Below are 24,719 nucleotides of genomic sequence, written 5' to 3' on the forward strand. Positions count from 1 at the left end.
ACAGTACACAAAAGACAGTAGACAAAAAAGCGCAGACCGACCAGTGTACATACTTTATGTAAATACTGTAAGTTTAGACAATATTGTGTGCAATGATACTCGAATGAACACAGTTACTTAGCAGCAGGTCCCTGAGATAGTGTATAAGATTATGCAAAAACAACAACAACTGAAATATTGTACAGTAAAATGACTGAAATGTTAGACAGTGTGTGTAAAGAGCAAAAAAGTAAAAAGTGTGCAAAACAGCATGTAAACAGTTTGTAAACAGTAAGCATGTAACAGTCTGATGAATGTAAGCAGCATGTAACAGTCTGATGAATGTAAGCAGCATGTAAACAGGTTGATAGATGTATATTAGAAGTGTGTGTATTTGGTGTAGGTCTGTGCAGTAGATGAACACCAAGAAATTTGGTGCTCTTGATCTCTCTACCGATGATCCGTCGATGTTCAGTGGAGAGTGGTCGCTCTGTGCTCTCCTGAAGTCAACAAGCATCTCTTTAGTTTTATGAACATTCAGAGACACTTTGTTGGTTCTACACTAGGTAGTTAGCTGTTGCACCTCTTCTCTGTATGCTGACTCCTCGTTCTTGCTGATGAGACCCACCACAGTTGTGTCATTGGCGAACTTGATGATATGGTTTGATCTGTGTATTGCTGCACAGTCGTGAGTCAGCAGAGTGAACAGCAAGCGACTGAGCACATATCTTTATATATGGACATATCTTTATATATGAGCATGTGTGTGTAGGCCTGGAGAGTCGCTGCTCCCGGCAACAAATCTCGGTGCCTCAGTCCGCAAGATTGTCATAGCGATACACAGCAAGTTGCCTTGGAGGCAGCCTTGATCAGGTCCCAGACAGAGTCAACAATCAGCAGGTGTCTGTGGAAGTGGGGGGGAGGAATGCAAGAGCATCTCACTGCAGTGCTCTTCCAGGGGAATTGTTGTTCCAGCAGTGGCCTTGGCCGAGGCCGGTGCTGGTTGAGGGGAGCCGAAAGATTGGGATTGTTTGGTCTTGGGGCGAGTAGACACATTCCAATTTACACAACTTCTCTCTTAGTCCATTTTGGTCTCCAAATCAATCCATTTTCCTTTCCAAGAGCTTCTCCGTGATGTTAACCAAAGCAGTGAGCTTCTACGTGATGTTATCCATATTGCGGTTAATAGTCCCAGCCTCAGTGATGACCGCTCTGCCCACTGCATCAATCATGACGGGCAGCCTTGTGAAATTTTGGACAGCTGTTACCGTTTTCTGATTTCCTCGATAAACCAGGGCAATGCCTAATCCAATCAGCAGAACTCCTGTTATCATGGTTCAGGGATATCTTCAACGTCCTCCACAGAAAGAGTCGCCAGACACACCAGTTTATCAAATCCATGATATTTTTAGTTTGGAGAGCAGTGCATAGAGAGGCTCTCAAAGTATAAGACAATAGACAAGACGAGAGGAGCAAAGCAGGGAAAGTAAGGGGAAGGAGAGGGAGAGAAAATGCGACCACCTTCTATTGGCTCAATATTAATATTGAAGTGAGTCCTACACAGAATGAGCCTTTGTGTGAGACACATCTGCACCACTTGACCAAAGCAAAGGCAGAGAAGACGAAGGCCTCCAGTTGGGTGAAGGACAGTGGTGGCTAGTAACCATGGGCAGCTTGAAAGGGTGAGAGACCTGTAGCAACTGATGGTATGGAGTTGTTGGCATATTCTACCCACACTAGGTTGAAGGACCAGGACATGTTCCTCAGTGCTCAGATTGCAGAGCCCCACTTCAAGATCCTGATTTAGCTGCTCAGTCTGTCCATTGATCTGTGGATAGAACCCAGAGGACAAGCTGATGGTGATTCCCCGGAGCTGTCAAAACTCTCTCCAATAGTTAGAAGTAAACTGGGGGCCTCGGTCGGAGACAATGTTGGGTGGGAGGATATACAGGAAAAAAATGTGCAGGAGCATGAGCAGGGCTGTTTTCTTGGCTGACAGCAGCTTTGGCAAGGCAATGAAATGAGCCATTTTAGAGAATCAGTCAACCACAGAGAGGATGGTGGTGTGCCCACCTGACAGGGGTAGACCAGTAAAAAAAGTCAATGGAAATGTGACACCAAAGCCACCTCGGTACAGAGAGGGCTCCTGGGCATCTTATGCTGGGCACAGACAGAACAGGCATTTACAAACTCCCAGATATCTTTCTTAAACAATATCCACCAGAAGTGCTGCTGGAGGACTGACAAGGTGCAGGCTGAGCCAACAGTAGTATGCGTTCCACAACAGGTTCTTTTTAGCCCAAGGTGAACTGCCAAGATAGAGCATCAAGACTTTCTTGGACCCCGGGTGATAGGACAGGGTGAAATTAAAACATCCAAAGAAGAGGCCCCAACTAGCTTGACAGAGATTCAGACGCTTGGCAGAGTGAAGATAATCAATTTTTGGGTGGACCGTCCACACTAGGAAGGATTGCTCCATGCTCCCCAACTAGTGCCGCCATTTCTCTAGGGCAAACTTGATGCCAAAGAGTTCCCATTCACAGATAGGGTACTTCTGTTCAGCCAGATTGTGGTGTCTTGAAATGAAAGGACGTGGATGGAGGCTGTTGTCTTTGGTGGATAGCTGAGACAGGATGGCCCCCATGCAGAGATCAGATGCATTCAACTCTTCTCTAAACTGACAGTCTGTGTCAGGGAGAGTCAGGATGAGTGACATGATAAAGAGGTCCTTAAGTCTGATAAAGGCTTTCTAGGCTTTAGGATTCTGACTGAAGGATGGGAGTGGGGAGGTGAGCTGGTGTAGAGGGGAAGTGACAGCACTGAAGCCCCTGATGAACTTGCTGTAAAACTTTGTTAACCCAAGGAATCACTGGAGCTGCTTCCTGCTATCGGGGCATAGCCACTCTCTTACAGCCTTTATCCAGTTCGGATCCATCTGTAGGTTACCGGCCAGGATTACGAGGCCCAAAAAGGTAGTGCTGGGGGTGTGGAATTCACATTTCTCGGCTTTCACATACAGAGGTTTCTGGTCTGTGTTCTTCCAGGGAGTGAGGAAAGATGAGAATGTCATCCAAATACACAAAGACCAACTTGTTGAAATCATTAACCAAGGCCTTGCACACATCGCCCTTTTGAATACATATAAGATGGTAGGCATTAAGGATGTTCAGTTTGCAGAAGATGGTGGTTTCTTGGAGGAGTTCAAAGGACGAGTTCAAGAGAGGCAGGGGATACCAGTTATTGCTGGTGATGGCATTTAGTCCTCTGTAATCAATACAATGGCAGAGGGACCCATCCTTCTTCCCCACAAAGAAAAACCTTGCCCCAGGGGAAATGAAAAGGGGAGGAGGATGCCAGCCTTGAATCCTGGATGTACTGTACCATGGCTGGAGGGAGGTCTATGGCACAGTTGTAGGGCCAATAATCTTCTGCAAACTCTTCCGACTGGATGTCGATATTGCCTGTCTTCAAGAGACCCGACTGGCTGGCAGCGGCACCATCAGGGAAGCCAATTACACTTTCTTCTGGCAAGGAAAGCCTTCGAGTGAACCTAGGCAGCACGGTGTCGGCTTCGCTGTAAAGAACACACTCGTCGCCTTCATCGAGCCTCCGTCATCGGGCACTGAGAGGATCCTTGCTCTCCGGCTGTCAACATCATCAGGACCAGCCAACATCCTCAGCGTGTATGCCCCAACCCTCTGCTCAAACTCAGAAGAAAAAGACCAGTTCTACGAGGCTCTGGATGAAGCAATATCCAATATCCCCAGTACCGAAGGCCTCTACCTACAAGGAGACTTCAATGCGAGAGTGGGAGCTGAAAACGAGGCATGGCCCACTTGTCTCGGCTCGCACGGAAGGGGTAAGATCAACGAGAATGGCCAGCGACTGCTGGAGATGTGCTGCTCCAGCAGCCTATGTGTGACTAACACCTTCTTCAAATGCAAGGAGATCCACCAGGTGTCATGGAGACATCCTCGTTCCCGCCACTGGCAACAGCTAGATCTTGTCATCACAAGGCATGTGGAACTAGCCAGCGTCCTTCTCACCTGCAGCTACCACAGTGCCGACTGCGACACGGACCACTCCCTTGTGGCCAGCAAGGTACGAATAATACCCAAGAAACTGCACCATGCCAAGAAGAAGGGTTGTCCACGCATCAACACCTGCTGTACAAACAACCCAGAAAAGACACAGTAGTTCATCTGCAAGCTCCATGAGGCTCTCACCAAAGAGACACCTGATGACACCATCGACTCCAAGTGGTCCCACCTACGAAATGCTGTGTACAACTCAGCCATTACTACCTATGGGAAGAAGGAGAGCAAAAACACTGATTGGTATGAGGCCAACTGGGAGGTGATGAAGCCCGTGACTGAGGCAAAGAGGAAAGCCCTCCTGGCTTACAAGGCTGTGTCTAGCCCTGGTACATTACAAGCCCTCAGGTCTGCCAGGAAAAATGCACAGCAGACCGCCCGCCACTGCGCTAACACCTACTGGCTGAACCTCTGCACCAGTATACAGACAGCTGCCGAAACTGGGGATGCAAGGGGCATGTATGAGGGTATCAAGAAGGCAATAGGCCCACCCACCTCTAAGATCGTCCCACTTAAGTCCAAGACTGGCGAAGTCATCAAAGACCAAGGGAAACAGCTGCAGCGCTGGGTTGAGCACTATCTCGAGCTGTATGCAACCCAAAACGTTGTCACTGACACCACCTTAGACGCCATCCCAGACCTGCCAGTCATGGAGGAACTAGACACATCACCCACCCTGGAAGAGCTCAGAAAAGCTATCGACTGCCTCGCTTGTGGGAAGGCTGGGAGTGACGGCATCCCGCCTGAAGTCCTTAAGATCGGGAAACCAGCACTACTCCAACCCCTGCACGAACTCCTCTGCCTCTGCTGGGGACAAGGATACATCCCACAGGACATGCAAGATGCAAACATTGTCACTCTGTACAAGAACAAAGGAGACCGCAGTGACTGCAACAACTACCGAGGCATATCCCTCCTCAGCATTGTTGGAAAGGCTTTTGCCCGTGTCGTCCTGGCATGCCTACAGACCCTAGCCGCCCGTATCTCCCCAGAGTCCCAGTGTGGTTTCCGAGCCGGCCGGTCAACTGTAGACATGATCTTCTCACTACAACAGCTACAGGAGAAGTGTCATGAGCAGCAGATGCCCCTCTACATTGCCTTCATAGACCTGACCGAGGCGAGGGCGTGTACATCCACACCAGAACTGATGGCAAGCTGTTTAACATCGCCCGTCTTCGTGCTAAGACCAAAGTCGCAGAGGTTCTCATCCGTGAATTGCTCTTCGCTGACGATGCAGCCTTGACATCACACACGGAAGATGGACTGCAGAAACTGGTATGTCGCTTCTCCCACACCTGCAAGGAGTTCGGACTGACCATCAGTCTGAAGAAGACTAACGTAATGGTGCAGGACGCAGACTCCCCTCCCACCAATGACATCGAGGGGTACAACTTGCAAGTTGTTGAGAACTATACATACCTTGGGTCCACCATCTCCAATTCGCTCTCCGTTGATGTGAACGGCCGGATTGCCAAAGCATCAGCAGTTATGGCCAGACTGAACCAGAGGGTCTGGAAAAACCACAACCTCACTGAGAAGACCAAACTGCGCATCTACCAGGCCTGTGTGCTCAGCACACTCCTCTACAGCAGCGAGGCATGGACCACCTACGCAAGTCACGAGGTGAAACTCAACAGCTTCCACCTGAGATGCTTGCGGCGCATTCTGCGTATCCAGTGGCAGGGCAAAGTACCCAACACAGAGGTTATGGAACGCACCGGCATGAATAGGCAAGGAAAAACTCCCTTAAATTGGTACAGGAAGAAACCTTGAGAGGAACCGGACTCAAAGGTGAACCCATCCTCATATGGGTGACACCGGAGGGTGTTATTACAAATATACAGTCAAACAAATGTTGTATTGGTGTAAGGATCACATGGAGTTCACATCTCCTCTTAGTATCATAGAGTCCAACTGGAGCTGGTAGATCTCTAGATGTATCAGGATTCACTGAGTCAGTCTCATCTCAGTGGCGGTCCAAAATCTTCATCACACGGAAGATGATCGGAGCTGGAACAGTTTCTGGATGCCTCGGGATGGGTAGAAAGAGAGAAGCAGTGGAGAGGAATTAACATATCTGCTGTTCATAAAAAATGAGCAAGTCTAATGTAATAGTGCACAATATTATGGGATGTATTATGTGTACATCTGACTAAATAGATGAGTTTTTAATCTACATTTAAACTGGGAAAGTGTGTCTGCGCCCCGAACACTATCAGGAAGACTATTCCAAAGTTTGGGAGCTAAATAAGAAAACGCTCTACCACCTTTAGTAGACTTAGATATTCTGGGAACTAGCAGAAGTCCTGAGTTTTGTGATCTCAGAGAGCGTGAAGGATTGTAACGTGTTAGAAGACTAGTTAGATACATGGGAGCTAAACCATTAAGAGCCTTGTACGTAAGTAGCAGCAGTTTGTAATCAGTTCTAAACTTAACAGGTAGCCAGTGTAGAGATGATAACATTGGGGTTATATGGTCATACTTTCTTGTCCTAGTGAGAACTCTGGCAGCTGCATTTTGGACTAACTGTAACCTATTTATTAAAGATGCAGGACAACCACCTAGTAATGCATTACAATAGTTGTTTCTCAGCTTGGTGATATTTCTAAGGTGAAGAAGGCTGTGTTTGTAATATGGTGATATGATTTTAAAGACAAGTTACTGTCTAATAAACACCAGGTCTTTCACTGTCGAGCTACTAGTAACAGTACATCCCTCTAAATGGGAGTTAAAGTGAGAGAGTTTCTGTGCACTGGTTTTTGGACCTATGAGTAGTATTTCTGTCTTATCAGAGTTTAATAACAGAAAATTACAGTTCATCTAATCTTTTATCTCTCTAAGGCACTGCTGTGGTATTGATCTCAATTGAAAAACAAATCAAGCACTTTCTTTTCAAGACAGCACAGGAAAAAATATTTATATAGAATCCATTTTCAGAGATTGACGTTTTTTCACATGTTAACTAAATTTTAAGATTAAGTTATCCATTTAAGTTTGAGTTTAGTCTGGACATTCCACAAAGTAGGAATTTATGGAAAAGTGAAAAATGCTGATTGAAAAAGGTTTTTTTTAGGTCTAGAGAGTACAGAGCACATATACAAAACTTTGTTTGAAAGTGGTGGCAAATGCTAAAATATACTGTATTTGCGTGGGTTAAGTGACCATTAATTTGCTTACTTAATTTGAGTTTTGAGTACGCTGACCTTTACCTGGGAATCAGTTACACACACGAACATGTTTTAAGCACAATATAACACATACTAACACACAGGTTTAACCTCCAATCTGAGATTACGCGCTGCAACACCCCGGAAGTAAGTGTGTGTGTGTGTGTGTGTGTGTGTGTGTGTGTGTGTGTGTGTGTGTGTGTGTGTGTGTGTGTGTGTGTGTGTGTGTGTGTGTGTGTGTGTGTGTTCTGCGCTACGCAGTTTGCGTAAGCCGTAAACCTGCGCCTGCCCCTCCCCCCCTCTCCTGCACATTGCTTGTGCGCAATATCCAGCATGTGAAGCTCGCGTGCGTTTTGTGCGCTAATCACAGCTCCGCGCGCGCTCCGATTTCCTGCTCAGGTTCACGGATTTACTGAGGATAAAAACGCAGATGAGCAGGAGCAGGATTGTCGGATGAGGTATTGACGCTTATAGCTTTATTGACGCTGAGGTGTGTGTGTGTGTGTGTGGATGATTTATAATGATGTTGTATTTTTGAATTCTTATGGTCGGGGATGTTAATGAAAACGAGCTGTATAAAGGCGGTATTGTGCGTGCAGGCGCCCCTACATTAGCCAGGTCCGAACGCTGACGTGTGTGTGTGTGTGTGTGTGTGTGTGTTCGACATTTTCAGTGTAGGCCGATTTTTAACGTCCTAAAATCCTGCCGTTTTTTTTAATTCTCTGTGTTAAGAGATTACGGCTGTGCGCGTCTCGCTTGTGTGTGCGTGTGTGTGTGTGTGTGGTGTGTGTGGTGTGTGTGATGAGGCCTAATTGTTCGGCTGCGTTTGTGTAAATCTCCGCAGTCCTTCTGTCATTAACATTAATAGTCCTCTGCCCATGTGCGCGTGCTTCTGCTTCCTTTTATTTAAATCGATGTTTTCACAATTATTTAATTATTTTACATTGTATGCACAAATATTTAGGAACCATTTTTCGCATTTTCGCTGTTTTCCTTCTTCTGTTATCGTGTGTGTGTGTGTGTGTGTGTGTGTGTGTGTGTGTGTGTGTGTGGTATATGTTCGCGCGCGCGCATCGCCGCCACCCAGCATCCTGCATCATCCTCAGCCGTTGTCATGGTGACCGGGATCGGAGTGCGCGCACCCGGGAGAGAGAGAGAGAGAGAGAGAGAGAGAGAGAGAGAGAGAGAGAGAGCGCTCATCGCGCGTCACCGGTGCTCTTGTCCTTTATGTGCGCGCACATACATACTACATAGCGACAGCATTGCCGTGCAGAACATACACACGTGCACGCCCCTGTAGCTCGTCCTTTACGGCACGTGGGCGCGCACAAACATAATGTACGTGATTAAAATGATCAGTAGTGTTGGTAAGCTCGCGGATGGTAAATTAACACGGTTAGCTTTCTGAAGTAAATGCACAATAAATTATGCGTTTCTTTAAACATCAACAAAATAATGTAGTACATGCTAATGTTTAACTTTCTACACTGTTAATAAAAGAATTAGAGATCCATTAATCAAATAAGATTTAGAACGATAATAATGTGTTAGAATACACGATCATTTGGTTTAATATAAAACTAGAATACAATTTACATACTACATAAAATTTAAAACCACATCATTTACACTGTCATATTTGTGCTAGATTAACTCATTAAGGGATTCATTCATTAATTATGTTTCAAGCAAATAAAATAAATGTCTCACAAAGTACCTGTGTGGAGTACGAATGTGTGTAATGTTTACTGAACTGAATGTTCGCTAGTTTCCATTAAAAGTTCATAAAAACAAACTTGCTAATTACTTGAAACCTGTTTATACACCAGACAGAATGTCTAGCCAATAGAATATTCAGTGATTTATCAAAATGTGGGATGATTTAACAACTAATTGAACTGCTACTAATTTTTTGGATTAATTAGTGTGTGTGTCTGTGGCATTAACTCCTGTACCCTCATGTCATAGAGTAATAATATTATTTGTGATAATAATGTCAAATCCAAACTCCAGTTCCTTCATATCTGAATTTCAATTAGTAGCCCATATGTTTCTCATTAAACACACGCACACACACACACACACACACACACACACACACACACACACACACACACACACACACACACGTTCCTTATTTATTTTGTTTAAAACTTTTACATGTTTCTGACCCTTTTTTCTATGAAGAGCAGGGTTCAATCAGTTTGTTAAAAATAGTTGTACAATTCATCAACTGAGTGTGTGTGTGTGTGTGTGTGTGTGTGTGTGTGTGTGTGTGTGTGTGTGTGTGTGTGTGTACTGAAACCTGTACACACAGGCCAGTATAAAGTTTTGTGTGTTGTGTTCTTTTGGACTACATCACTCTGCATTGATATCAGTAGTGGGTTCTTAAAGTGCCACAGTATGTGATCAGATACTCACCTCACTGCAGAATAGATATTTCTATGCTGTTTCAGAGTCTTTATAACTGCCATGTCATTAGTTTTCCATGTGTGAGTGTGCAATGTAATCATTACTGGAGTATCTTTGGGTTTTGAGTGTGAATCTGTCATATTAGTAATCTCTTTTTTATAGAATGCACATACAGAAACCATCATGGAACCAAAATGCTAAACAATAAATGATATGAATATGTAAATGCTTCTGGTTGTGTTAGATAAGTTACTAAGCTTGTTTCTAGCACAGGTACAGACTACAGATATGTGGTCATGTGACCTGCTAATTGTCAACCAATAGTAGCTATATATGGCATAAGGAAAGAAATGTGTGTATTAATATGAGGTGTGTGTAGTACCCTGAATATAATACTAAATAAGTGTAATAAGAATCTGTATATGTAGGCATGAACACGTATGTCTGAAAATATTATTACAGAAACTATTGGTTCACTATTGTGCCCTTATCACCAGTCACACCTAGTCTCAGTTAAATTCATTGTTGTTTTTAAACTGGTTTCCATGGATTCAAGATTTCTTGGATTTCTTCCATAGTTTCACAAGGTTCATTGCTTCCTGTTTCCAGGTTTTTCAAATCTAGTCCATCAATGTTTTTGTGTTTCTTAGTTTCCAGATTGTCATTAGTTTCATTGTTCCTATGTTTAATTCTCCAGTTGTGTCCTAGTTTCTATTGTTCCCTTTTCCTGGTATTCCTTAATATCTTTGTTCACACTTTGCATATTCCTGGTTTGTGTCATTAGAGTTTGGTAAACACTGGGAGCATTGGGAATAAAATTGTGAATAAAGTGAATGTAAATGAGGAATATGTTAAAAATAAAATCAGCCCTTGGTAGTCTGAATTTTATGGCTAACTTGCTTTGGTAATTGAAATATAATTCTGATGCATGTATGCGCTATAATGACACTGCTAACCTTTTACCCCTCCCCTTATTTTCAATTCAATTCAATTTATTTCTATATTGTTTTTTAACAAGTCACATGGTCTCAAAGCAGCTTTACAGATGTATAGAAGCTGAAAAAAAAAGTTAAAGTTTAACATTAAGTTAGTAATTACTACTTATGTGTTTGTGTGTCTCTCTTTTCTCTTTGCAGTGGTGAGACATCTCTCCTCAGAAGACTGAGGGCTGAAACTACTTACAGGGCAGTTCAATTCTCATTGGCCCACTTGCACATTATAATGAATATTTAAAAATTGTCCACACCTCCTGCCATTCCAGTGCTGATAAATCAGATTTTTTGGAATAAGGGGGAAGGACATGACTCATTGGCCATGTGGGCTGCCATGTTAACAGGCCTCTGTAGCCCCTTTCCCCTCATCTGGTTAGTCCAGCTTTTATTATGGCCATATTTCAGTGGACCCCAGCTGGCTGAGGCAACTCCTCCATGCCCTGCCCCCTGTAGCTGCTCCAATCAGGCAAGTCGGGTGATTTGTACGAGAAAGGGACTGGATGAAGTCCCACAAAGTATCTCAGTCAACACACGATACCTCAACCTGCAGGAAAACTCTATACAGGTAAATGCTCTTAATGAGGCGTCTTCAGATTTGTCCACAAAGTTTCAGTGTGGCTGCAGGCTAACATACCACCCAAGTATATGTACAGGTATCAGTACATGTGAGAGCTGCTTGGAGACCGTGGTCAACTGGTTAACAGGTTGAATCAGCTGTGGTTCCTAATTTGGTTGTAATGAAACCCTGAAGCCACAACAGACATTTGCAGAAAAAAATGGAAGATTTCTGCTCTAAGCTCCATAAATGTAAATGCTCTGAACTACATAAAGGCAAATACTCAAAACTCCATACCTACATCATACAGAACCAATAGCCTACTCCTGCCCTACTACACGAGTGCTCGTCTGAGCTCACATAACCCACATAACAGTAAATAAAGTCCACTCAGGCAAGTCTTTATATTCAAGTACAAATATGAAATTAATATGAAGTGTATTGTCCCTCGTTTTAAGTGTGAATTTTTAACTGATTTTAAAGAGTCACATTAAATTCATGAAAAGTGGGAATACACGTTAGGATGAGATTAATGCTGACAACAGCAAGTTACTAATTCGGTTAAATTCAGGTTAGTTTTATAACTATATTTTGCCCCAAAGCAGCTTTAAACAAATGTAAGAAGTCAGATTTTATTAGTTTTAGCTTTACATTTATTTTATCAAAAAGAAGTTAATTACTGTTTAATGACTGAGAGTTGAGAGAAATGTTTTTGACAAGTGCAGTCATTAGGCTATCCAAGGAAGGACAAGGCGCTAAGCAGTAGTACGGCATCACGACGGATCTGTCAGGTTGAAATGGCAGAAGGACTGGTATCTTACAGAGTAACATGTAAAACACACATTGTCCTGTAATGTAGAAAATGTGGGAGAAACACAAAGTCTATGTCTTTTAGCTGTACAGTTTCAGTACTATGATAAGGCCCTAAATTCTAGGGTCAAATTCAAAATGAGAATTTTTTGGTTATATACACAATCATACACAGTACAACATTCAGTGTATAGATTTGACTGTCTATAAGAATTCAGGATTAGTTTTATATTTTACTACATAACACATCTGGAGCGTTTAGGAGTGTGTTTTAGCATTCCAGCGGTTTGCAAGTTTTTCTTTCTTATTATTTTATATAGTGGAACTACACAATCTAGCATTCAGGTCATGCCTGGTCATGTTTCATGAAGTCGGACATTAATCCAACCAAAATCGCTATCTCTTGGAGATAACTGATTAAACTATGTACAATAGCTGTGAAGGTACGTTTAAGGCAGTAACATGGCAAAGTGCACATATTAGGTCTGGGGAAATGAGAGAATATTTTCTACATTTGAACTGGCTGTTGTTAATAAATCAAGAATCTTTTCAGTGTAACGACTGGGTCCTATTACACTCCACATAACCCTTATTGATTCTAGAATGGACACTTTAGAATGGATCTGCTGTTCTCAGTGGGTCTTGTGGATTAAGGAAATTAATTTTAAAGTCTCAAACAATTACTGCTTTGCAACCAGATATTAAGGATATTGGTCTGTAAAAAACAAATGAAAACAACTATTTTACATTGAAAACATTTAGCTGATGCCGTTATCCAGAGTCACTTACGTTTTATACAACTGAGCCTTGCTCAAGGGCCCGGCGGTGGCAGCTTGGTGGTCCTAAGATTCAAACTCACGACCATACAATCAGCAGTCCAACATTTTAACCACTGAGCTACTAGTTATACTTACTGTACCAGCAACTGCTAGTTTGATGAGGGTGCTGTTTGTAATGTATCTATGGGGACTAGCGTTGTTTAATTTATTTCAATGCAATTAATTTATGTATAACTCACTTTGTCTCAAAGCAGCTTTATATAAAGTATGAAAAATCTAAAAGTTTAATGTCTACAATTTACTTACTGTTTATCTCTAACAATTAATGATCAAGTCTGAGGTTACGGAGCAAAAAAAAACTCCCTGAGATGATATGAGGAAAAAACCTTGAGAGGAAGTGAACCTCGTCCTCGTACTCAGAAGTGAACCTCATCCTCGTACTCAGAAGTGAACCTCATCCTCGTACTCAGACGTGAACCTCATCCTCGTACTCAGAAGTGAACCTCATCCTCGTACTCAGAAGTGAAACTCATCCTCGTACTCAGAAGTGAACCTCATCCTCGTACTCAGAAGTGAACCTCATCCTCGTACTCAGAAGTGAAACTCATCCTCGTACTCAGACGTGAACCTCATCCTCGTACTCAGAAGTGAACCTCATCCTCATTTTGGTGACACTAGACAGGAAATAATGTCAATGTAAATAATGTCCTTTCTACAACAGTTTGTAGCTGAGAGGAATTAAGCAACCCAAAGGTCCTTAGGAATGAACAGGTTAGTGTAATAGAGTTCACCACAGACCCAGCACAAATTCCTTCTGAAGTCTTCAAATGATCGCTGACCAATACAACAGTAGCTCAAAGATAACCCGACAGTCTCCAGGTGGTCCACAGCAGTCCTCTAACGAGTTATATACGTCAGCCATGACCGTTAGGTGTGACTGAAATTTATAACTATAACCAGGTGGACAACCTTAATTTAATGCAACAAACTTGTTTGCTTTTATTCCATGTTTCTGTTAAACACCGAACACTAAACTTCTGATCAGTAATCATTTCATTAACAGTAACTCCTTTAACTGCAAGAACACTTTTATATAAGATGCTGGCTGTTCGTTCACTTTGATTTAATTTTATGCTAATAAAGTTACTAAAACAAATTTTCTGAGTGTTTATAAATGTTTGTTTAGTTCGGCAAACAGACACAGTGTCTATATCGTGAACCCTGGGTGACGACTCAATGCAGATAGCAAACTATCTAGTTGGAGTCTCGTCACCCGGTGGTCACCCTGCCAGGGATTGATCTGCATGGTCAGCCAGTTAGTCAAGGGATTGTTGTGGATGGAGCTGCCTGGAGACTGTCATGCCTTGAACCAATGTTGTATCATTCAGCTGTATGTTCTGGTCTTTATGAGCAATCATTTATGCCTCTTTTCCACCGGAAAGAACCGGGAGCTGGTTCAGAGCTAGCGCTGGTGCTGGTTCAAAGTTGGTTCCACTGGCGAACCTTCTAAGAACCGGTTTGCCTTTCCACCGGTTAGAGAGCATCACAGAGCCGAGTGTGACGTCACTGTATACGTGTCACGTGTCCCAGCAACGTTAGTGCAGCAGCGACAAACACAAACACAACAACAATGGTGGATGTTACTTTACTGTTAATGCTCATGGCTTTGTGAACCTACATTAACACCCAAACGCGGCGAATAAAACGTGTACGTGCGGCTCCGTGTAATCTGTATAAACGGAGGTTGTGATCGATAAAGTACATAACGTTATTTTATCGTTAACACAGAAAAAAGTTAGCCTTAGCATGTAGCTACCTACTATCATGTGTGCTGGTAACTGATCATATTGCGGTAAAGTAAAAGTGTATTAAACATTAGTATACTTAAGGTACATTATCAAATGCGCTAACAGTAGCCCCGCCCACAGCCCCGCCCACAGCCCCTGACGCAAGCGGTTCTTAAGTCTAGACCAGCAACGTTTTGGTGCTACTTAAGAACCACTTTTCCTGGTTCGGAGCCGGTGCTTTGGCGGTCGAAACAGAAAGAACTGGTTCTAAATTAGGCTCCGAACCTGCACTCAAACTGCCTCGGTGGTAAAGGGGCATTAAAGACTTTGACAGGAAGGAATTAATGTTTGATCTGTGGTGAACTCACAGCTTACGATGACCCATTAGTTCCTCAGCAGCTCTCAGTTGCACTATTATAAACTGTTGTAGAAAGGACATTATTTACATTTATATTATTTACATTGACATTATTTCCTGTCCAGTGTCACCCAATGAGGATGAGGTTCCCTTCCGTGTCTGGTTCTTCTCACAGTTTCTTCTTCATATCATCTCAGGGAGATTTTCCTTGCTGTTTTGTCCTCTGGCTTGCTCATTAGGGATAGGGATAGATATATAATAAAGAATTTTTTTTTTTAAACTTTAAATGTATGTATTCATTTGTTCATTCTTCTTCTTCTTCTTCTTCTTCTTCTTCTTCTTCTTCTTATTATTATTATTATTATTATTATTATTATTATTATTATTATTATTATTATACATATTTATTTCTTTTTTCTTTTTTTTTCAAATAAATTGGATATGAAAATGGAATTTATTGGATTAGCCTGCTTGTCTGCTCCCTGGCACCAGAACTGGATTATGACCGATTAACTATGCCAGTTCTAATACTATGTGCTATGCTGCAAGAAATAAGAGCAGCACCTTTTCGAGTGGGATGGACACCATCCCATCCTAACGTGCAGGCCTCAAAACTACTCCAATTATCTAACACCTACCTACCATCTGGACATCAAGCAGTACAATGATGATAACCCACTTTGCTATGGATAACCGTGTCTTCCAAATGCCATAAATGTAAATGCACCATAAGCTACATTAACATGCCACACTGAGACAACTCTTCTTAGCTTGTACAATGTCACTTTTCATAATTTCTGTCTGACAAAAGCATATACTGTTAATATTATTGTCTTATATTACTTTGCAAACATAGGCTTTTTTAAGACTCTAACATTACCTGCAATATCTGGTGCCTTGGCTCATGGAATATAGTTAACTAAACTGAATGCATGTGAATAAACATTCTGATGAGTGAACTTGTAGTTGCTCTATAAACCCCATGCTCTCACCTTCACTACACCGCTCTTCATTCTGGATATTCTGCTGCAGTCTTTTCCACCTAAATTTTAACAAATATCCATTGATCATAAACGTAGCTACTAGGAATGAAAGGGAAGAATCACTAAACATCCTGCACACTGAACAAGGTGTTTGTTTGCTATATGGAATATTAGGCTTACCTTAGTCATAGTTCTGTAAAAGATTCCTGTAGGCTGGTGCACCCTAAACAACTCTGGTGCACACATCACATTTATTCAGGGCAACTTACACTTACAGGCCTTGCTTTCAGAGTCTAAAATCACACATCATAAAAGATTTCTGTGGTTGTGAGATCAATGATGAATGATGAAGTTTGGTCAGTGTGAGAAATGTGTTAATAAAATCTAGGGTGATATAAAGAGATGCTACAAATGTTCATCTAAAAACCACCAAAAGGATGACACCAGACTCACAGGACAGCGGTAAAGATGGTAGTAGTGACAGAGAAACCTAAACAAAGCATGATGATGGACAGAGACACAAAATGTCTGAATATTTGGTTTAATTGTGAAAGAAAAAATTTCCCAAAGAAGCTACAGCTGAATAGTGCATTGTGTGTTGGCATGGCAACACACAGACTGACTGGGAGCCTATAGTAAGTGTAGTATTGGTTTCTAATCTACTGTCACCTGAACTGGAATGTTATGTAGCGTACACAGACAATCGGAGTGTTGTAGTTAATATCAGCATTGCAGATACACCGCTTGGTCAATCGATTTAGTGTACTGGGACTACGGTAGTATATTATTATATTCTGCTGGTTTTTATTAAAATGTATTATTTTTAATATAAATTTAATAGAGACTCTGTATTTCTGAATGAAAGATAAATTTCTCTGATCTATTCTACTTAAAAAAGAATAAAATAAAGGTATAATCTTAAAAACGTAATTAAAAACTGGCTAATAGTTTTTAAATGTAAGATAACATGATCTAGAATATCTTCAGCTAGTTACAACTTATAAATACTTAATGAGGGGGCTATTTTAGGGCTACATCATCTATATAATCTAGGAACTTCAGAGGTATTATTCTCTTAACAATATAGTTGCCAAGTGAAAAGAACATTCCGTGATCCACCATAACTGAAAACACAAGACATTTAATTATATTCCACTGTTGCTAATGTTGCTTTATCTCACCCTGTCTCTGTTTTTTTGTAGATGATCAAATCTGACACCTTTAAACACCTGAGTCACCTGGAGATCCTTCAGCTTTCAAAGAATCACATTCGTCAGATTGAAGTCGGGGCATTTAATGGCCTCCCAAACCTGATCACACTTGAGCTTTTCGATAATCGTCTGCCATTGGTCCCATCACAAGCATTTGAATATCTCAGTAAACTGCGTGAACTCTGGCTGCGGAATAATCCAATAGAAACTCTCCCAGCCTATGCTTTCCATCGCGTACCTTCTCTCCGACGTCTGGACCTCGGCGAACTCCGAAAGCTTAGTTTCATCTCAGAAGCAGCCTTCGAAGGATTGGTAAACCTCCGCTTCCTGAATTTGGGAATGTGTGGATTGAAAGATGTTCCAAACTTGACGCCACTTGTGAAACTAGAGGAACTTGAACTTTCTGGGAACCAGCTAGGTGTAGTCCGTCCAGGATCATTCCAAGGTCTTGTTTCGCTACGCAAGTTGTGGCTTATGCACTCACGCATCTCACTAATTGAACGCAATGCTTTTGATGATCTGAAGAATCTAGAGGAACTTAATCTTTCCCACAATTCCTTGCATTCACTGCCGCATGACCTGTTTACCCCACTGCAGCAGCTTGAAAGGGTTCACCTGAACCACAATCCTTGGGTTTGTAACTGTGATGTTCTCTGGCTCAGCTGGTGGTTGAAAGAGACTGTACCAGATAACTCCACATGCTGCGCCCGTTGCCATGCTCCACCTGGCACCAAAGGACGCTACATCGGAGATCTGGATCAGAGAGACTTCACTTGCTATGCCCCTGTGATCGTGGAGCCTCCAACTGACCTGAATGTGACTGAGGGAATGGCAGCAGAGCTGAAATGCAAAACTGGAACATCCATGACCTCTGTGAACTGGTTGACCCCTAATGGAACCCTGATGACCCATGGTGCTTACAAAGTACGAATCTCAGTATTACATGATGGCACCCTGAACTTCACTAATGTCACCATGCAGGATACTGGGCCATACACTTGCATGGTGACTAACTCTGCTGGAAACACCACGGCTACCGCTGTCCTCAATGTGTCTGCCTCCGACCCTGGCAATGGATACAGTTATTTTACAACAGTCACTGTGGAAACTGTGGAAACAGGGCAGGAAGTTCATGACTCTGCTCGGCAATTTGTCAATGAGACCTTTATCGGTTATCTAGGCCCAACAGCATCATCAGGCTCAACAGGACCTTCTGGATCGGTACCATCTTCCCTGTCACCCCATGTTACTCGTGCTCCAGAGCGCCCTTTCACAGTCTCCATCACTGATGTTGCTAATCTTTCAGGACTTGAGGATGTAATGAAGACAACAAAGATTATAATTGGCTGCTTTGTAGCCATCACTTTTATGGCTGCTGTGATGCTTGTGGTTTTCTATAAACTGCGGAAGCAGCACCAGCTGCACAAGCATCATGGTCCTGCCCGTACCATTGAGATCATCAATGTTGAGGATGAAATGGGGCCAGCAGGGGGTGCCAGTGGTATCGCAGGTGGCTCTACCCTTCACTCCGGGGCAGGCCCAGGAACTGGTGGAGGACCTGGAACAAATCTTCGAATCCACGACCCTGAAATTATCACACTGCCCAACATTGGGCGCTCAGATCATGTTAATCACTACTACAAATCACACCACTTTAACAACAACATCCTGGGACTTAACATGGGAGTGGGCCAAACTGGCAACAAGACAAGCCCCTCATCTAAAAAACAGGCCCCATCCACCAATCAGACAGCCACATCTGTCGACTCAACTAATGCTGGATCTGTCTCTCCACCATTACCGATTCCAATCCCAATGACGATGACTTTCCATGGAACACTGAAGAGCTTAAGCCACACCCCCAGCTCTCAAAATGAGCCTCTGCTGTTGTCCAATGGGTCCAAGGAGAGTGTTCAGGAGACACAGATATAAACACACTCACAAACAAATACACACTAAAGTGTTAAGGAGCCAGTGAATATCAATATATGGACATTTATGGAAGTCTGAACTCTGAGGATTATGAAATCAAACATCGTTTGTACAAAGAAATGTGACGGAATTGGCACTACTGCGAGATGTGCCAAAGTAAACGCCTTTTGTTTTGCAGTTTCTACAAAGTTGTATCTGTGTATAAAATATAGTCTATAATCCAAGTAGCGTTAATTCCTTACGTGTTGTTTTGCCACAGGCGAGGAACACTGAAGAAACTGTACGAAATCACACATGCTTACAGAGGAGAACATACAGATCTGTCTCCTTCCACCATTTATGTGTGATATAGATTGTGAGTTTATACTAAAACTGAAACAGACTTTAGTCATCAAAACACACACACACACACACACACACACACACACACACACACACACACACACACACACACACACACACACACACACACACACACACACACACACACACACACACACACATCCATTCACTCTCTGACTGCTGAGCTGTAGGATTTTAATGCACAAAATGAGCCTCGGTTTATTAACCGAACCTTCAAATACACTTGATGGTACATGAGTACATGTAAAGAAAGTGTGTGTGTGTCGGTGTGTGTGTGTGTGTGTGGGGGGGGGGGGGGTGTATGTGAACATTCTGTAAACAAATTGAGTTTCTTGTTGCGTTTTCAGAAGTTTTCTGTCTTCGTCATCTGTCAACATTAACGTGAAAGTACATTTTATTTTCACCGCAGCAACGAACACAAACACATCAATAAACACACATCATACACACAGAGTGCAAAAGTAAATACTTTCAACACACACACAGGGATATCTCATTGCCAAATAACGCAGCTGCTCAAGTGGATTTTCTGAGTTTATTAAAATCACCTGTTTGTAGTGTCTAAAACACGTTTTCCAATAGCATCTTGACACCGATTTTAAACCGAAACACTGACCTTTAATACTTAAAAAAAAAAAAAAAAATCAGGGATAGAAATGAAGACTGAAAATATGGCTTATGTGTGCACAGTTAAATAGATCCACAAGATACCAAATCTAGGTCATAAAATCTTAATGTGTGGGATGTAGAAGATTATTTTTACTTTTAACTGATCTGGAGAATAAAATAATGTCAGTGTTTGGGATAATTCCTCTTCTGTAAAGAAAACGTCCCCAGTTTAACGGCTAAACAGAGCGAGTGCGTCATCTTACATACAGTGAAAAGTTCCTTTATTACTTTATGTCTCTGTTTAATGTGCAATGAATAAGATGCAAAGTTGCGATATTATTAATAAATGAATAGTGTCATATCTACATATTTAATATTGGCCTCAAATGGCATTCCATTGTTTTTTTAACGTAGTTACATAATTTCAGCATGACATTTTGTGGTTACATCAAACTTTCAGAAAGATGTAGCAGACCTAGTTCTGCTCTTCCATCAACGTTTGACAGAAATTTCAAGTGTAACCAAAAAAAGTCTCTATTTTAAAACCCCTTCACTCCCACATGCGTGTAACTGAGTAGTGTTCTTGTTTAGTTATATTCTCACCTCAAACATCATCTTAAACACATATCTTTACAAAGACTCGATAATTCACACAGATTTGTTCACACAGATGATAAAGATGAGGCAGATCACTCAGATGCAGGAATATAAAGGCTGTGCTGGTGTTCTGGTGAGTTCATGGAGCTGCACCGATGACAAAGGGCTCGATGAGAGAGTTAAAGACATCAGAGTTATAGGTTGAAGGGTATAATTTTGGGCTTTGCTGTTAGTTAATGTTTATGATTTAATGTGTCTGTGCTTTAGGGCTAAGGCTTTAGGAAATATAAGGTCTAGAGGACGGGGTTTGTGGTTGTAGCATACGGCTGTAGTTTATTATAATTTGGGGTTACGGTTTTAATTTCGATTAAGGTAAAAGATTTAAGGTTCTGCAGGTTAGTAGGTAAGAGATTAGGTTTATAAAAGGTTCATGGTGTAGCGTCAGTAAGGACACTCGGTGTAAAACGTGTGCCAGATCGAACATACGGACCAGATGACCTGCTGTAGTGACCCCAGACAGGGAACAGCTGAAAGAACAGCCACAACATGTTGTAAAGGTTATTCTTAGGGATTAAGTGTTTATAGTAATTAGGGCTGTGTGGATCCGTAACAATGTGGAGGTTCATTCTGGGCATTAGTGCTCTTCTGAGCTTTGGGATTTAGTGATGACAGTTAAGGTGTTGCTAAGCTGTTTGCTAGGAGACAGTAGGGGTGTGTGTGTGTGTGTGTGTGTGTGTGTGTGTGTGTGTGTGTGTGTGTGTGTGCTTTGTTGTAGTGTACCAGGAGATAAAAAGGTCATTTAATTGTGTATTATTTTTATTTTTTTAATTTGATCCAATGATTGATTAAATAATTGAGATTAAGATGTCATTGGGTTTTAGAGTGGGTCAGTGTGCTCTTATTACCACCAGAATACCAACACACACACACACACACACACACACACACACACACACACACACACACACACACACACACACACACACACACACACACACACACACACAAAGACTCCAAGCAAACATATTAATTCATGCTGTGTCTCTCTCTCGCTCTCTCTCTCTCTCTCTCTCTCTCTCTCTCTCTCTCTCTCTCTGTCTCTCTCTCCTTGTGTGCAAGTGTGTGTGTGTGTGTGTGTGAGAGAGAGAGAGAGAGAGAGAGAGAGAGAGAGAGAGAGAGAGAGAGAGAGAGATAGAGAGAGATTAAATCACACAGAGCTTCAGGACTCTGAACCCTGAGCTTTTTTTCAGATCACACTTCTCTCATTTGCCTCAACAGCCAACAGGACTACATTTCCCATCATGCACCAGCACATAAAGGACCCTCAACTGACCCTGAGGAAGCACTTCTTTCTGTCATGCTTGATTTTGAGCAGACTGTCTGATCCAAGTTGTTAACATCAAAGATCTGAGTCCTACAATATCAGAGTCTCGGGGTAGATGAGGAAGATCATGTGAGACTGGGACAGTGTTAGATCGGACTGTCTGATCTGTGTAAGTTTAAAGGCTAATCATTTTGGATCGGTGTTAGATTGTAAAGTCAGAAGGGACAAATGATCAGTGTGAGGATGGAAAATCTGATCATTAACATTGTTCTGATCAGTTTTAGACTGGAAAGTGTCATCATTAGTGCATTAGAAAGTCTGATTAGTCCTTGATTAGAAAGTGTCAGTAGTGTTTCCTGGACTTTGGAAGGTCTGAGAGATAAACTGGCAGTTTGATCTGCATTCAACACTCATCAAAGTCTCTTTCGCTTTTTATCTCTCTTTCCTTCATTCTGTCTGTCTCTGCATTCTGTCTCTCTCTCTCTCTCTCTCCTCCAATCTGGCTCTCTCCATCATTTTTCTTTCCCACCGTGGCTCTCTCACTCTCTCCTGAGTGCTCGTTCACTTCTCCGCCTGTTCCCATGTAAATAAATCTATAGATGTAAATATTCTCTATTTTTCGACTGTCAGTGTGAATAATCCTCGTTCAGTATTAAAAAAGACAGAAGGACATGGAAGCATTTGCATTTCTCTTTTTTGTGATTGCTCCTCCCATAAAATCCCTTCTTCTCTCTCTCTCTCTCTCTCTCTCTCTCTCTCTCTCTCTCTCTCTCTCTCTCTCTCTCTCTCTCTCTCTCTCTCTCTCTCTCTCACACACACACCTCTACATGTTTCCTTCTTCATGTCTGTCCTCTTTATTTGTCCATTCCCATGTCTCTCTTCCTGTCTCACGCCCTGTGTCTCTCCTCTCCTCACTCACTGTCTCACTCAGGAACAGAACAGATGCAGAGTTTGCTCTCCTGCTTCATCCTGTTTTGTTGTTATTTGTATGGAGAATATTAAAGAAATGTTTTTGTTGTTTTTATGATTATTTGTCTGTTTTTAATTTGATACAAGTCAAAGGCTGGGATTTGCTGAGATGATGATGATGATGATGATGTCCGAGGTTGAAGGTCAGAGGTCAAAGGTTGTGCCAAAAGCTTCTGTGTGTGAGTGTCATTCGCTACACTGAACTTTACCAATAAAAACCTGGACATTGTGCTTTTCTAAAGCTCCGCCTCTTTTTCCAGCCTGTCGGGTCACATGATGCAGTGCAGCAAAATCATGACATTGGTTCTGATATTTATATGCTTAAACACACACATACATAAACACACACACACACACACACACACAGCTGTCTTCATCTTACCTGCACACTGGTGACACACACTTCTGTGTGTGTGTGTGTGTGTGTGTGTGTGTGTGTGTGTGTGTGTGTGTGTGTGTGTGTGTGTGTCTGCGTGTGTGTGTGTGTGTGTGTGTGTGTGTGTGTGTGTCTGCGTGTGTGTGTGTGTGTGTGTGTGTGTGTGTGTGTGTGTGTGTGTGTGTGTGTGTGTGTGTGTGTGTGTGTGTGTGTCTGCGTGTGTGTGTGTGTGTGTGTGTGTGTGTGCTTCTGTGAAAGAAAAAAATAAAACCCAGATGTCTGTCAGGTCAGAATTTGCTTTTCTCTCTCTCTCTCTCTCTCTCTCTCTCTCTCTCTCTCTCTCTCTCTCTCTCTCTCTCTCTCTCTCTCTCTCTCTGCTTTGTCCTCTCCTTCCCTCCCTCTCCATCTCTCTGCGGTGTTACTATAGCAACTCCATGATGTGGGAAACCCTCTGTCCTTCAGAGAGAGAGAGAGAGAGAGAGAGAGAGAGATAGTATATCAAAAAAATGATAGAATGCAGAAGTGATGTAAGGAGTGTTACAGCACCACACATTCTCACTCATGTTTTTATGAAGCAGATTTACAAAAAAAGCTGGATATTTACCTATGTCCTAATTAATTATAAATGTAGATAATTATTTATATTTACTTATTATAAAAATTTAATTCCTTTATAGTCAATTCATACAAACACCTTCTTATTCATGCGATTATCTAATCATCCACCCATGTGACAGCAATGTAATGCATGAAACCAGCATGAGGAAGAAATCTCACTAATTTTGATGGTAGCTTGATGTTGCACAATTATCGGATTTAAGTATTTCTATATCAGCTGATTTCCTGTGAGTTTCATGCACAACAAAAGTTTACTCCAAATATGGTGCAAAACAGAACAAAATCATCTAGTGAGTTGTGGTTCTGTGTACAGAATGACCCTGATGTGAGAGGTCAATGGAGGATGATTAGACTGAATACAGAAAGTCTACAGTAACTTGAACTTGAACTTACACATGGACAACCTGCAGGAATTGTGTGGTGTTCATGTCCACATGGACCAAATGTTTTCAATAACTTGTGGAATCCATACCACAATGATGTTGGGCTGTTGTGAGAGCAGTAGGAGATGCTCCCCAGTATTAGATTAGTGTTTCTAATAAAGTGCTTATTGTATTTTAGAATAATATTTAAACCACATGGGGATTTTTGCTTATTAACTGTGTTTCATCAGTCTAACAGTAAAACCTGACAGTGTAATGAACCACATTTATAATAATTGTATGCATAGTTTTCATATATACAGTATGTAAGTAAGGGGGGCACGGTGGCTTAGTGGGTAGCACGTTCGCCTCACACCACCAGGGTTGGGGTTCGATTCCCACCTCCACCTTGTGTGTGTGGAGTTTGCATGTTCTCCCCGT

General features: G+C 42.1%; 1 protein-coding gene across 1 annotated transcript; it reads left to right on the top strand.

Moving 5' to 3' along the window:
- The first annotated feature begins 7,529 nt into the window (after positions 1-7,529).
- lrrc4bb (leucine rich repeat containing 4Bb) lies at positions 7,530-22,748 on the top strand. Its single transcript, XM_027154166.2, has 3 exons — positions 7,530-7,698; positions 10,789-11,209; positions 17,120-22,748. The coding sequence occupies exons 2-3, from the start codon at positions 10,967-10,969 to the stop codon at positions 19,058-19,060; spliced, it is 2,184 nt and encodes a 727-aa protein (XP_027009967.1). The 5' UTR covers positions 7,530-7,698; positions 10,789-10,966; the 3' UTR covers positions 19,061-22,748.
- The last annotated feature ends 1,971 nt before the right edge of the window (positions 22,749-24,719 follow it).

The sequence above is a fragment of the Tachysurus fulvidraco genome, chromosome 3, assembly GCF_022655615.1.
Source record: "Tachysurus fulvidraco isolate hzauxx_2018 chromosome 3, HZAU_PFXX_2.0, whole genome shotgun sequence".
Classification (NCBI taxonomy): Eukaryota; Metazoa; Chordata; class Actinopteri; order Siluriformes; family Bagridae; genus Tachysurus; species Tachysurus fulvidraco.

What these genes read in the sequence shown, in the direction of transcription:
- lrrc4bb (XM_027154166.2), top strand. Translation starts at nt 10,967, where the DNA reads ATGTGGGCTGCCATGTTAACAGGCCTCTGTAGCCCCTTTCCCCTCATC. An exon ending in TGCAGGAAAACTCTATACAG is followed by an intron (nt 11,210 to 17,119) that starts GTAAATGCTCTT and finishes GTTTTTTTGTAG; the next exon opens with ATGATCAAATCTGACACCTT.